Source organism: Staurois parvus, unplaced genomic scaffold, assembly GCF_062004578.1.
Source record: "Staurois parvus isolate SC_StPar_1 unplaced genomic scaffold, SC_StPar_1.0 ptg003200l, whole genome shotgun sequence".
Classification (NCBI taxonomy): domain Eukaryota; kingdom Metazoa; phylum Chordata; class Amphibia; order Anura; family Ranidae; genus Staurois; species Staurois parvus.
In genome coordinates, this window is record NW_028320996.1 from 40,595 (window position 1) to 55,940 (window position 15,346).

A 15,346-nucleotide genomic window follows, 5' to 3' on the forward strand; every position below is an offset into this window, starting at 1 on the left:
AGGATGGGAGAGAGAAGAATAGAATAGAACAGAAATAGAAAATACAAAACGGAAAAGAATAGAAACAAATAGAAAATAAAAAAATAGAATGAAATAAAAGAAAGAAAATAGAATAAAATATAAAACAAAAGAATAAAATAAAATCTAAAAAGAAAAAAGTATAGAATGAAATATAAAATAAAAAAATAGAATAAAATAGAACATAAAAAAAGAATAAAAGAAAAGAAAAAAATAGAATAAAATAGAAAATAAAAGAATAGAATAAAATCTAAAATGAAAACATAATAGAATGAAATAGAAAATAAAATAAAAGAATAGAATAAAATAAAACATAAAAAAATTAAATAAAAGAATAGAATAAAATATAAAAGAATAGAATAAAATCTAACATGAAAAAAGAATAAAAGAAAAGAAAAAAATAGATAAAAATATAAAATGAAAACATAATAGAATGAAATAGAAAATAAAATAAAAGAATAGAATAAAATAAAACATAAAAAAATTAAATAAAAGAATAGAATAAAATATAAAAGAATAGAATAAAATCTAACATGAAAAAAGAATAAAAGAAAAGAAAAAAATAGATAAAAATATAAAATGAAAACATAATAGAATGAAATAGAAAATAAAAGAATAAAATAAAAGAGAATAGAAATAAAGGAATAGAATAGAAAAAAAACAGAAAAGAATAAAACAGAGAAAATAAAAAAGTAGAAAAGAATAAAAAACGAATATTGCTGCCTTCTGAAATGTGAAAGTCGAATTTCGAATGTGAAAATAGCGAATATTCAAAGGGAATCCAAATCCAGGAAGTAAATCCTGAAAATCGGATGGTTCTGGCGCAGCGAATATGACGAACATATGCAGAGTTCCCGCCGCGCACACGTGTGTATTCTCCTCGCCGTCACACGATATCGGAGTCTCCCGGCCGATCGATTTCCCTGAATTATTGCTGAGCTCTGGGATGTGAAGTCGGTATTTGGATCCCGGGAGGCGGTGGGGGAAGGGTCTCGTGTTGGGTGGTCCCTCACCTCCCCGACTCTCAGGCTGCAGAGACAACCTCAAGGGGCAGATAGACGATTATAATCATTGCAGGCTGAATATTTCGGTCGTTCTCCATGACTGGTTCTCTTTGTATCCACAAACCCCTCAGAAGGCCGAGTCCCCGACCCTTCAGGCAGCTCTATCACCTCCCCAATGGAGGATAATAACCGCCTTCCCTCCCTTCCAATAGAATGTTGTGCTGTCCATGCTGGTCACCCTACAGGAACTTCCAGACTCCTCACCCCGGGAACTTCCAGGCTCGTGACCCCAAGAACTTCCAGACTCGTGACCCCGGGAACTTCCAGACTCCTGACCCCGGGAACTTCCAGACTCCTCACCCCGGGAACTTCCAGACTCGTGACCCCAAGAACTTCCAGACTCCTGACCCCGGGAACTTCCAGACTCCTGACCCCGAGAACTTCCAGACTCCTGACCCCGAGAACTTCCAGACTCCTCACCCCGAGAACTTCCAAACTCCTCACCCCGAGAACTTCCAGACTCCTCACCCCGGGAACTTCCAGGCTCGTGACCCCAAGAACTTCCAGACTCCTGACCCCGGGAACTTCCAGACTCGTGACCCCAAGAACTTCCAGACTCCTGACCCCGGGAACTTCCAGACTCCTGACCCCGGGAACTTCCAGACTCCTGACCCCGAGAACTTCCAGACTCCTCACCCCGGGAACTTCCAGACTCGTGACCCCAAGAACTTCCAGACTCCTGACCCCGGGAACTTCCAGACTCCTGACCCCGAGAACTTCCAGACTCCTCACCCCGGGAACTTCCAGACTCGTGACCCCGGGAACTTCCAGACTCCTGACCCCGGAAACTTCCAGACTCCTGACCCCGAGAACTTCCAGACCCCTGACCACGGGAACTTCCAGACTCCTGACCCCGGGAACTTCCAGACTCCTGACCCCGGAAACTTCCAGACTCCTGACCCCGGGAACTTCCAGACTCGTGACCCCAAGAACTTACAGACTCCTGACCCCGGGAACTTCCAGACTCCTGACCCCGAGAACTTCCAGACTCCTCACCCCGAGAACTTCCAGACTCCTCACCCCGAGAACTTCCAGACTCCTCACCTCGGGAACTTCCAGACTCCTGACCCCAAGAACTTCCAGACTCCTGACCCCAGGAACTTCCAGACTCCTGACCCCGAGAACTTCCAGACTCCTCACCCCGAGAACTTCCAGACTCGTGACCCCGAGAACTTCCAGACTCGTGACCCCGGGAACTTCCAGACTCGTGACCCCGGGAACTTCCAGACTCGTGACCCCGGGAACTTCCAGACTCGTGACCCCGGGAACTTCCAGACTCGTGACCCCGAGAACTTCCAGACTCGTGACCCCGGGAACTTCAAGACTCGTGACCCCGGGAACTTCCAGACTCGTGACCCCGAGAACTTCCAGACTCGTGACCCCGAGAACTTCCAGACTCGTGACCCGGGGAACTTCCAGACTCGTGACCCGGGGAACTTCCAGACTCTCCCTGGTGAGGTGTACTGAAGGACATTCTTTGGGATGTAGGAGCTGAACCTCATGGAGATATGTTCTAGTGCAGTGGGCAGCTTACAGTCGTAGAGGCTGCTCACCAGGAACTGGAGGTCCTCCTGGACCCCCGGAGGAGTCTACTAACTTTTTACACCAGACTGTTTAGTCTTTTGAAAGATTTTTATTTTGTAACCTCCCACGCGTTTCAGGGACCCACCACTCCCCCTTCATCACCATTAATGATGCATCCAGGTATTTGACTTTTATATATAGCTTTTATCCCTGATGAAGGGGGAGCGCGGGCCCCCGAAACGTTGGGGGTTACAATCTTTTACTGACTATACAAGGTGGTGTGTGGTGCTCTCGTCTTCTCAACACTTTCCTGACGGACAAAGAAAGTCATATTCTATTGGGTCATACTGCCACTCACAGAAAGACCGGACACTGGGAAACAAAAAACGTTTTGGCCAGCCTAGGATAACCCTCCCCCCCCCCCCCCCCCACTCCTGGTCTTGAACTATCAGTCCAACTGAGGGGAGGAAAACAGCAAATAAAACACTTAACAGGCCCAAGACAACGACAGAACTGGGGGCTGCCTGCAGCTCAAAGAACCACCTGAAGGACCTTACACCCGGAGCTGGCATCAGATGGGGTTTGAACATCCACCTGTAGAACTTGGAGAATGGGAGACCAGAGGACCAGGTGGCAGCCTTAGTAGGGAAGGAGTTCCTGGAGGACCTTACACCCAACACTGGCATCAGAGGAGGCCTGAACATGTACCTGGTAGAACGTGGAGGATGGGAGACCAGAGGACCAGGTGGCAGCCTTAGTAGGGAAGGAGTTCCTGGAGGACCTTACACCCAACACTGGCATCAGAGGAGGCCTGAACATCTACCTGGTAGAACGTGGAGGATGGGAGACCAGAGGACCAGGTGGCAGCCTTAGTAGGGAAGGAGTTCCTGGAGGACCTTACACCCAACACTGGCATCAGAGGAGGCCTGAACATCTACCTGGTAGAACGTGGAGGATGGGAGACCAGAGGACCAGGTGGCAGCCTTAGTAGGGAAGGAGTTCCTGGAGGACCTTACACCCAACACTGGCATCAGAGGAGGCCTGAACATCTACCTGGTAGAACGTGGAGGATGGGAGATCAGAGGACCAGGTGGCAGCCTTAGTAGGGAAGGAGCTTCCTGGAGCACCTTACACCCAACACTGGAATCAAAGAAGGCCTGAACATCCACCTGTAGTACTTGGAGAATGGGTGACCATAGGACCCAGTTTGCAGCCTTATTAGGAAAGGAGCTGCCTGAATGACCTTACACCCAACACTGGCATCAGATGAGGTTTGAACATCCACCTGTAGAACTTGGAGAATGGGTGACCAGAGGACCAGGTGGCAGCCTTAGTAGGGAAGGAGTTCCTGGAGCACCTTACACCCAACACTGGCATCAGAGGAGGCCTGAACATCCACCTAGTAGAACTTGGAGAATGGGTGACCAGAGGACCAGGTGGCAGCCTTAGTAGGGAAGGAGCTTCCTGGAGGACCTTACACCCAACACTGGCATCAGAGTAGGCCTGAACATTTACCTGGTAGACCTGGAGAACATGTGAACAGAAGACCAGGTGGCAGCCTTAGTAGGGAAGGAGCTTCCTGGAGGACCTTACACCCAACACTGGCATCATAGGAGGCCTGAACATCCACCTGTAGAACTCGGAGAACATGTGAACAGAAGGCTAGGTGGAAGCCTTGCAAATCTGGGAAAGAGTTGCTTGATACCAAAAAGCCCAAGAGGAGGTCACAGATCTAGCAGAGTAGGCCTTGACAGGAAAGAGTGGTACCCAGTCCTTGGTAACATAAGCTTGAATGATGACCTGACTGGGCCACAGAGAGATGGAATGAGAAGCCGGTTTTAAAGAACCAGTCAGCCAAGTGTTTGGCCAGATGAAGATGGACAGAACCGCTCTGTAGAGAAGAGTGTTGATTGAAGAAAAATGGTCCTGGCAAGATAGGGCAGTCAGAGCGGAAGACGTCCAACCTATGAATCTAGCAGAAAAACCTGAGGCATGCTGGCCAGAGGAGGGGTTGTCCTAGACTGGTCTACAGTCTTCCTGTTTGTGTCCAATCCTCCTGTAGGCGGCAGTATAACCTGAAGTTCGGAAACTTCCCGTGTCCCTCGATGGACAAGAAACAAAATGCATTTCCATGTACAGACGTGTAATAAGGGCAATCGTGACAGGTCTGCAGCACACATTATACAGGCCAACCTAGCACCTGCACTGGGAGCGGGAAGACTCACCGGCTGGGGATTGGGGGCCACATGGGCACCTGCAGTGGGCAGACAGTGCAGGATATCCCAGGATAGGGGCACCAAACATGGTAGAGTACGTCATGGAAACGGGGCACCACACACACGTTAGAGGACATCCTAGAAAGGGAACACCACACACACAGGGAAGAGTTATCTCAGGAAAAAGGCACCACACACACTCGGTGGAGGGTATCTCAGGAAGGAGACACCGTACATACAGTACTTGGTGGAGGAGATCTCGGGAAGGGGACACCGTACATACAGTACTCGGTGGAGGACATCTCGGGAAGGAGACACCGTACATACAGTACTTGGTGGAGGACATCTCGGGAAGGAGACACCGTACATACAGTACTCGGTGGAGGACATCTCGGGAAGGAGACGCCGTACATACAGTACTCGGTGGAGGACATCTCGGGAAGGAGACGCCGTACATACAGTACTCGGTGGAGGACATCTCGGGAAGGAGACGCCGTACATACAGTACTCGGTGGAGGACATCTCGGGAAGGAGACGCCGTACATACAGTACTCGGTGGAGGACATCTCAGGAAGGAGACACCGTACATACAGTACTCGGTGGAGGACATCTCGGGAAGGAGACGCCGTACATACAGTACTCGGTGGAGGACATCTCGGGAAGGAGACGCCGTACATACAGTACTCGGTGGAGGACATCTCAGGAAGGGGACACCGTATATACAGTACTCGGTGGAGGACATCTCAGGAAGGAGACACCGTACATACAGTACTCAGTGAAGGGTATCTCAGGAAGGGGACACCGTACATACAGTACTCGGTGGAGGACATCTCGGGAAGGGGACACCGTACATACAGTACTCGGTGGAGGACATCTCGGGAAGGGGACACCGTACATACAGTACTCAGTGAAGGGTATCTCAGGAAGGGGACACCGTACATACAGTACTCGGTGGAGGACATCTCGGAAAGGGGACACTGTACATACAGTATTTGGTGGAGGACATCTCGGGAAGGGGACACCGTACATACAGTACTCGGTAAAGGTCATCTCAGGAAGGGGACACCGTACATACAGTACTCGGTGGAGGACATCTCAGGAAGGAGGCGCCGTACATACAGTACTCGGTGGAGGACATCTCAGGAAGGAGACGCCGTACATACAGTACTCGGTGGAGGACATCTCAGGAAGGAGACACCGTACATACAGTACTCGGTGAAGGTCATCTCAGGAAGGGGACACCGTACATACAGTACTCGGTGAAGGTCATCTCAGGAAGGGGACACCGTACATACAGTACTCGATGGAGGACATCTCAGGAAGGAGACACCGTACATACAATACTTGGAGGATATCTCAGGAAGGAGACACCGTACATACAATACTCGGAGGATATCTCAGGAAGGGGACACCGTACATACAGTACTCGGTGGAGGGTATCTCAGGAAGGGGACACCGTACATATAGTACTCAGTAGAGGTCATCTCAGGAAGGGGACACCGTACATACAGTACTCGGTGGAGGGTATCTCAGGAAGGAGACACCATACATACAGTACTCGGTGGAGGTGGAGGATACACCGTACATACAGTACTCGGTGGATATCCTGGGAAGGGGGCGCCTTGTATACTTGATGGAGGACATCTTGGGAAGGGGGCACTGTACATACAGTACTCGGTGGATATCCTGGGAAGGGGGCACCTTGTTTACTTGATGGAGGAAATCTTGGGAAGGGGGCACTGTACATACAGTACTCGGTGGATATCCTGGGAAGGGGGCGCCTTGTATACTTGATGGAGGACATCTTGGGAAGGGGGCACTGTACATACAGTACTCGGTGGATATCCTGGGAAGGGGGCACCTTGTATACTCGATGGAGGATATTGAGGGAAGGAGACACTGTACATACAGTACTCGGTGGAGGATATCTTGGGATACAGAGATCACACTTGGTGGAGGATATCCTGGGAAGGGGGCACCTTGTATACTCGATGGAGGATATTGAGGGAAGAGGCCACCACACATACTCAGGATATCTTAGGAAAGGGGCACCACATGATCAGTAGCGGATACGGTGAGAAAGGGGCACTACAAATACTTGCTGAAGGTTTTCTCAGGATACGGAGAGCAGATACTCATGGGAGGATATTGAGGGAAGGGGGTATCTCACACTTGGAAGATATGTCTGGAAGGTGTCACCACACACTATGAGTTGGATATAACAGGAACGTGGCACCTAAGAAAGGTGATTCCTTTTATATTAGAGTCATATGAACATGCAACACCTCACCTGTCCCGACACCCAGGGCTCCATCTCCTCCAATCAGAACTCATCTCTACTACATTTTCCCGACATGGAGATGGTTCCCCACAGACCTGAAGATCTCCCAGCACACCTCTCCAACATCACACATCTGTGAATTATTTTGTTCAAGAATGAACTACAGAGAAGATTGGTGGGGTCACCTGCCCTGACCTGTGACCTCATCACCTTGACATTTCATTTTTAGTGACATGCGAACCCATCAAGCAGATTAAAGGGGAATCATGGTGATTTCTAGTCATGGGTTCAACTCCCCCCCCCATTGCTGTTTTTACACCAAGCATTGGATAACTGCCTGGCCTCCTGTGTGGAGGAGATGGCTGGGAGGTAAGTGCTCCAGATGGTGAGGAGGTGCTGTGAGTTCAAACCATTCCTTTGCCCCCTCAAAATTCCATCAGTTTTTGTCCTGGAGAAATAGGAGGAAGACCACGCCATACTCTGTGAGAGGAGCTGATGGATGGTGAGAAGGTACTGTGAGATCAAACCATTCCTTTACCTGCCAGTCCCTGTCCTGGAGAGGTAAGAGGATGAGCAAATTTCTCCACATGAGGAGCCAATGGCTGAGCAGTAAGTGAGGGTTGTTTGAGTTCAAGCCCCTCCCTCAGCACCCATCTCCACCAATCTGTTTCCTGGTGAAATGAGGACATGCAGGCCACATGCCTCATAAGTAGCAATTGACTGAGTGATGTCATCTAGCTGGTGGGCCGGCTCTGTGAGTTCAAACCATTTCTTTACTGCTTTAGAAGTCCACCAGTCCCAGTCCTGGAGAAGGATAAGCACCCCATGCTACGTAAGTAGTAGTTGGCTTTGGAGTAAATTCTCTGGATGCTGCAATGGCACAACGAGTTCAAACCATTCCTTTACCTCTTTATAATCCCACCAATCCCAGTCCAGAGCACAATGTACCGAAATCGGTGAAAGGTAGTACGTGCTGCAGAAGGTGGGCAGTCTCCATGAGGTCATACCAGTCCTTTGATGCGTTCTTATTCCTCTATTCGTTGTCCTAGAGAAATATTAGATGAGCACAGCACCCTGCCGAAGGGGGAAATGGCTGAGAGGTAGGTGCTCTGGAGGCTAAGCAGGTACCGTGGGTTCAAGCCCACCCCTTGCCATCTTTATTACACCCGGATCCCAGACTGCAGGAGATCCCAGCACTTGAACCATCCATGTCTGATGAAGGGGTCCTGCATGGCTCAGAAACATTGCACTTGGTTCTTTGAGATGTGATCTTTCTGCAATAAAAGGATGACATTGGATGATCCATGGTGTGGTGGACAATATGTGCATTTATCGGGAGAACCAGCACACACCTTCCTTCTGCTTCCTGTTCTGGGAGACGTGGAAATATTACCCCCGATATAAAGGAATGAGAACCGGAGAATGGGCCACCCTGAGAAAGGCGATTCCTTCTATAATAGAGTCCAACACATCCCCCATCCCGACCCCCAGGGGCGCCATCTCCTCCAATCAGTACTCATCTCTGTATTATAAACAATTCCCCGGCTCAGAGATGGTTCTCCACAGACCTGAAGATCTCCCGGCATTCCCATCAACTGTATGGTGGGGATCAATCTGTGAATTTGTTCCTGAAGATCAGAGCTGAGAAGAAGCTTCCTGTCCTGTGACCTCATCGCCTGAACGGGATTTAGGTTTTTTTTTTTTTAGCTCCGGGCGCTCACCTTGGGTGGCTCAGCAGGTTAATGGAGACGGTTGGAGATTTCTAGTCACGGGTTCAATTCCCCATATCGCTGTTTTCACACCAAGAGAAATTCAGAGCCAAGAGAGTCAGTGATGGACACCCAATGGAGGCAATGGCTGAGAGGTAAGTCTTTGGGATGGTGAGCAGGAGGTTGTGAGTTCAAATCTTTCCTTTACCTCTTTGTAATTCCACCAGTCCTTGTCCTGGAGACACACATACCCTGCGAGGAGCAGGTGGGAGGTAAGTGCTCCAGATACTGAGGCGGTACAGCGACCATGAATTGTTCCTTTGCTGCTTTATAATTCCACCAATCCATGTTCTGGAGAAATAGGACACCAATCTATGATAGAAACTGATGGCTGAGAGGTAAGTGCTCCAGCTGGTGAGAAAGGTACTCCCGGTTCAAACCATTCCTTTACTGCTTTAAAAGTTTGCCAGACCTTGTCCTGGAGAAATGAGGAGAAAAGCAGCAAATCTCTGAGAGCTAAGTGATTAGAAAGATGAGTTCAAGCCTTTCCTTTGAGGTTTCCTCCAATCTGTGTTCTGAAGAACTAGGAGGATCAACACATCAAAGCCTCCATTAGGAACAGATGGCTGGAAGGTAAGTGCTCTGGACAGTAAGCAGGCTCTGTGGGTTCAAGCCTTTGCTTTACCACTTTATAATTCCACCAGTCCATGTCCTGAAGAAACAGAAGGACATTCACATGATCTACGTGAAGGAAATGGCACAGTGGTAAATCACCTGGCTGGTAACAAAGTGTTGAGGGTTCAAACCCTTCCTTTAGCTCTTTACAATTCCTTCAGTCCTTGTCCTGGAGAAATAGGAGGGTGAGCACATTACTCTGTGTGAGGAGGAGATGGCTCAGAGGACTCATCACCCACAACAAGAGCCATGATGGTATGTTGGGGCTGAGAGTTCGAATCCCTGAGTTGGCTCCTGGTGACTGTGGATGGACAAGTCACCTTGCCTCTGGTGTCCCCGGCAGTGGTGACCAACAAAAGGCATCACAGGAGGTTGGACAAGACAGGCTGCCTTGTAGTATGCAGTGCAGAAAGTTCCACCTGGTGATTCTCACTAGAATCACATGAAATGGTGAGCTAGAGAAAGGACAGTTAAAACTGTCAATTTATTGAATTTAAAAGAAATTTTGTAAAACCTGCTACCAACTTTTTGGCTGAACAACTCAACTCCAGTGGCCCCTTTGGCTTGAGCCTTCACCTTCCACCTGGAAGTCCTCAGGGTCACTGACTGGGACAGCAGCCTCAGGAGCACCACCATGTAGGGCACCCTTGGTCCTAGGCCAGAGATGCCTGGTGAGGTGAACTGTTTGGAGTCACCAGGAGATGAAGGCTCAGGGATTTGAACTCACAGCACTGAGCTCAGCAGCCAGAGTACTTACCTCTGAGCCATCTCTTCTGCTCACACAAGTATGTGCTCGTCCATCATACTTCAGAAGGTCTCACTTCAGCATATAATTTAAAAAAAAATGGCAGCAGAAATCCAGCTCACAACTCCTCTGAGACCGTGATAACTGGTGGCCCTGGATCTCCTGAGGCTGCAGGGATCAGAGATTGACTCTGCTGGGAAAGACAGGAACATGTTCAGCAGGGCTGCCCATAGGGAACACTTTGCCTGTTTTGCCTTACCTTGTCCCAGGACTAGGTCCCTGAGGTCAGTACCTGCGAGACATTGAGTGTCCTGGGTGACGGCAGTAGAGGCCCCTAAAAAAAAGGTAGGCCACTCACCCGACAGAGCTAAGGGGGACTTCAATTAAGTAGACTCTATCATCAATACCGTAGCAGGGTTCTAGATGGGTTCTAGATGTCACCATCCTCCAAAGGTAAATGTCTCAGGGCTCTTCCGTTGAAGAAAGTGGAAAGCCGGCGCTGGACCTGCAGGTACTCTCCACTGGTACGGTCATCTTCAGGTATTAATGATGGTGCAAATGATCCGGTTCCTGGACAGGCGGCTTCTACTCCCCAGAGGATCTCCAATGTCTTCCTGGCTTGTAATGTGATGGAAGAGTTGAAATTGAAGCGCCACACCACTCCTAAGAGGTCCAGATCCAACTTTATTCCATCAAAGGTTCAGGGCTACAATTCGAGAATTAGCCAATGCATTTCAGGGGTCTAAGTGTCCCCTTCATCAGGAGTAGAGAGAACATAAGAACATTGTTTCTATCAATCTGACATCAATACAATGTGCCCTCCATGAGGTCATAATTAAAACCAGTCAATCATGAGTATCAAAATAATTGCATAAAAATGAGGAGTGCTGAACAAAAATGAGAATATGGGTGCTGAAACCCCCCCCACCAAGAAACCCCCCCAGCATGATCTGGGGTCACCCATTGCAGCAGGAACTGTCCCCACTGTGTCTTGGTAGACCTGTTGCGGCCATGTCTAGTGGATGCAACCTTCTCAGGGTTCAGTTATTCACAAACCCAGCCAGTTGGTAGCCAATGAGGGTCTGAAGGCCAGAGGTGACCAAGGTCATTGTAGGTGGGCGGTAAGAATGGACGTCTGAAGGCCAGAGGTGACAAAGGTCATCGTAGGTCGGCAGTAAGAATGGACGTCTGAAGGCCAGAGGTGACAAAGGTCATTGTAGGTGGGCAGTAAGAATGGATGAAACATTGGAGTTCCGTAAGGCTCTTTTGCAGTGAAGGAGCAGCAGGTGGATGGTGGTGAGAAACACTGCACCCAGCAGATGACATCATCGCTCAGTCCCTCAGTATCATCCCCTTCCGTGGTAAAACAGACAAAATCAGGAAATTCGAAGGTGCCCGGTGGTAGAATTAGCAAGCTGCCCCCGGTGCTCAGCCTGATCGGCCTACTTCAGAGTGAGTCTTTAGAGGCATGGTGAGCACAAAGGCAACGGCATCGGCTCTGGACGTGAAAGTCGGTCTGCGGTTGACTTCTCACCAGATTAGGGACTGCAAAACACAACAAGGAACCCAGTGCCTGAAGGTGACCTCCAGGCTAACCCCCAATCTCATGTCCAGCGGGGTCCTCCAAAGTCAGGAGGAGTCCAGCAGAGCTCTCCAAAGTCAGGAGGAGTACAGCGGGGTCCTCCAAAGGCAGGAGTCCAGCGGAGCCCTCCAAAGTCAGGAGGAGTCCAGTGGGGTCCTCCAAAGTCAGGAGTACAGCGGGGTCCTCCAAAGGCAGGAGTCCAGCGGAGCCCTCCAAAGTCAGGAGTCCAGTGGGGTCCTCCAAAGTCAGGAGGAGTCCAGTGGGGTCCTCCAAAGTCAGGAGGAGTCCAGTGGGGTCCTCCAAAGTCAGGAGGAGTCCAGCAGAGCCCTGCAAAGACAGGAGGAATCCAGCAGGGGTCCTCCACTGATCCGGATAGGTGCCATGTACAGACAGCTCAGGCAGAGATGTCATGAGGAATCTTGAAGAAAACTTAGAAGGATCAAAGAAAAAGAAAATGGTCTGAAGAAAAGATCTCCATCCTCCTCGGGCACCAGGCATGCTGAATGGAGGAGGGGAGACCGTGTCCCTCAACAGACAAAAAAAAAAAAAATAACTTCTGAACGATCTCAGAAGTGCCTCAGCCTGCTGTGAGGAGCGCACAGAATCTGCAGCCCTTCAGGGGTGACCGACATCTCGGGACTTCACAGCATTGCGGTTAGAAAACGTGAAAATCTTTTCTAGGAATGTAAAGGAGGCCAAACCTGACAGGACTGAAGGACTCCATTATCTATAGAGGCCGAGCTCATGGAGGCACACGAGGGGTACAACACACAGGTCAGAGGGGACACGGGCACTTGGAGGGGCAGACACTCGGTGGAGGATATTCCGGGAAGGGGGCACCACACACACTCGGTGGAGGATATTCCGGGAAGGGGGCACCACACACACACTCGGTGGAGGATATTCCGGGAAGGGGGCACCACACACACTCGGTGGGGGATATTCCGGGAAGGGGGCACCACACACACTCGGTGGAGGATATTCCGGGAAGGGGGCACCACACACACTCGGTGGGGGATATTCCGGGAAGGGGGCACCACACACACACTCGGTGGAGGATATTCCGGGAAGGGGGCACCACACACACTCGGAGGATATTCCGGGAAGGGGGCACCACACACACTCGGTGGAGGATATTCCGGGAAGGGGGCACCACACACACTCGGTGGGGGATATTCCGGGAAGGGGGCACCACACACACTCGGTGGAGGATATTCCGGGAAGGGGGCACCACACACACTCGGTGGGGGATATTCCGGGAAGGGGGCACCACACACACTCGGTGGAGGATATTCCGGGAAGGGGGCACCACACACACTCGGTGGAGGATATTCCGGGAAGGGGGCACCGAACACACTCGGTGGGGGATATCTTGGGAAGGGGGCACCACTCGCACACTTGGTGGGGGATATTTCAGGAAGGGGGCACCACTCGCACACTTGGTGGGGGATATTTCAGGAAGGGGGCACCACGTATACTCGGTGGGGGATATCTTGGGAAGGTGGCACCACACACACTCGGTGGGGGATATTTCAGGAAGGGGGCACCACTCTCACACCCACACAGGCGACATGGGAGATGTGAGGAAACCAGTAGAACAAAGGAGCAGACAAGAAGCGAGGCGTGCCGAGTAGGAAAACCAGGACTTTTTGTGTTTAATACTAGATTCTCAGGAGCTGAGACTGCAGAGTACATCCATCGCTAGAATCGGGGAATACAGAGATTTACAGATTAACACCAAAACAATCCACTACGGTTATGTCTCGCCTTCTCTTTGTAAAAATGAAAGAAATTAGCAGCAAATGACGGAACCCGCCGGGGCCGGGCGCGCCACTCTGTAGTGCTTCTAGACTGGAGAAACCTTCTGCTTCCATCATCATCATCATCATTATTATTATTATTAGAAAACAACGAAAATGACATTTCTACACCGGTAAGAAAAAAACAAAACAAAACCCCAAATGTCGGAACACGGGCACACACACAGAGGAATATATATATATATATATCGCTGCTCGCTCGGAATCCTGATTGTCAGTCGGAGCCGCCGCCGCCGCCTCGGATACATCGATTTCCCTTTATGATGGTGGTTTTCGCGGTGGCGTGGAAGTGGGCGAGCCGTACAAAGTATTTCATACTCCACAGCGGCTTAGCGGTAAGAAAATATTCGAAACACTTCTCTGACTTTTTTTTTTTTTTTTTTAATAAAATATTCTTCTTTTCTAGTGAAAGGAATCGGATTTTCTGCGTCAGGGGGCGGAGCCTTCTGCTGGGGACAGACAGAAGGCGGAGCTGTGTACGCCAGGCGCGGCCCCCCCCCCCATGTATAGTATTGCTTTACACCCACGCGGATATACTCGTATATATATATATAATGTACGTATATATACACGCCCCTTACTTGGCACGTTAATAAACAATCGCTTTTTTTTTTTTTTCTTTTGCTTTTTTTCTTTTTCTTTCTTTTTTTTTATAAGGACATTAAAACCGACAAAACAAAATCCTTCGGCTTTGCTTGAGTTTTGTAACCTCGGAGGCCGGGACGTCCTTGTTCCCGGGCGCTGGGAGGTTATGGGGGCCCTGCAGGTCCGTCTAGAGGGAGGTGTGGACTCTGTCCAGGCGGGGGCGCTCTCTATAGTAAAGTGCCTCTTGGCGGTTGTCCGATTCGGGGAAATAAATACAGGTGGATGGGATGGTTGGCCGTCTAATGAGCTGCCATAGAAGTGCCGGGTGCCATGGTGGCCTTCCTCTACCACCTATCCTACCCTCCCCCCCCCTCATGAAGGAGCGCTCAGAGGGAGTCCAGCTTCCACCCTTCACCTCCCGGCGCTCTGTGGAGCCCAATCGGATGCTGAGGTTCCAGTTTGCGGCACAGATATGCCTCCATCCAATCGGGAGGGATCCCCCTTCCTGCGGTTCCCCAGGATGGCCGCCATGTTGTTCAGAGAGGAAAGTGCTGTTTCTGGGAAAAGTGCGTAAAAGTCTGGACAAGGGGGGGGGGGGCGCACGGAACATCATGGATGGACAGCGCAAACGTCTGGCGATGAGACGGGAAGAAGTGACCGCGCAGCATGGGAAGCGGCCATGACGGCGCCTGCAGGGCTCCGCCCACAACGCGTGCACAATGGGCTCCGGAATGTTCTCTGCTCCTTCTGGGTGATGGTAAGTGCTATGGCAGACAGGGAGCCTCCCCCCCCCCCTCCCCCGCAGGGTGGAGGAACGCTGGGAGGGTCCGGAGCGATGTCCTGCGGCCTCCTCTACATTCCGGGTACAACTGGCCCCGCCCTCACTTCCTGAAGATGCATTCGGGGAGGTTGAGCGTGCGTCTCCTCAGCTTCCGGCATGGCCCCTCCTCCAGCAGATACGTCACATCGATGGCTGCGGAGAGAGAGCAGGAGAGTCAGGAAACACCAAGGAGGTCATAGCCCCTCCCACCCGGCCTACAGGCACCGCCCATCTGAGCAGAACTAGCCAATAAGATGTGAAGGCCGCAACTGAAAGAGAGGATTCAGCATCCATGTCGGGATTCCTA

At 50.4% G+C, this 15,346-nt stretch overlaps 2 protein-coding genes across 2 annotated transcripts in view; one reads left to right on the forward strand and one right to left on the reverse strand.

The window, feature by feature from the left end:
• The first annotated feature begins 423 nt into the window (after positions 1-423).
• Positions 424-5,223, forward strand: LOC149428488 (uncharacterized). Its single transcript, XM_089667344.1, has one exon. The coding sequence runs from the start codon at positions 1,236-1,238 to the stop codon at positions 2,547-2,549; it is 1,314 nt and encodes a 437-aa protein (XP_089523470.1). The 5' UTR covers positions 424-1,235; the 3' UTR covers positions 2,550-5,223.
• Positions 5,224-13,438: 8,215 nt separating this feature from the next.
• Positions 13,439-15,346, reverse strand: part of ASH1L (ASH1 like histone lysine methyltransferase) — a gene marked incomplete at its 5' end in the record, with an annotated part of 31,995 nt that continues 30,087 nt past the window's right edge. The window contains one exon of the mRNA XM_089667346.1: positions 13,439-15,192. Coding sequence (XP_089523472.1) covers positions 15,101-15,192 — 92 coding nt within the window. The remainder of the gene's footprint in view (positions 15,193-15,346) is intronic.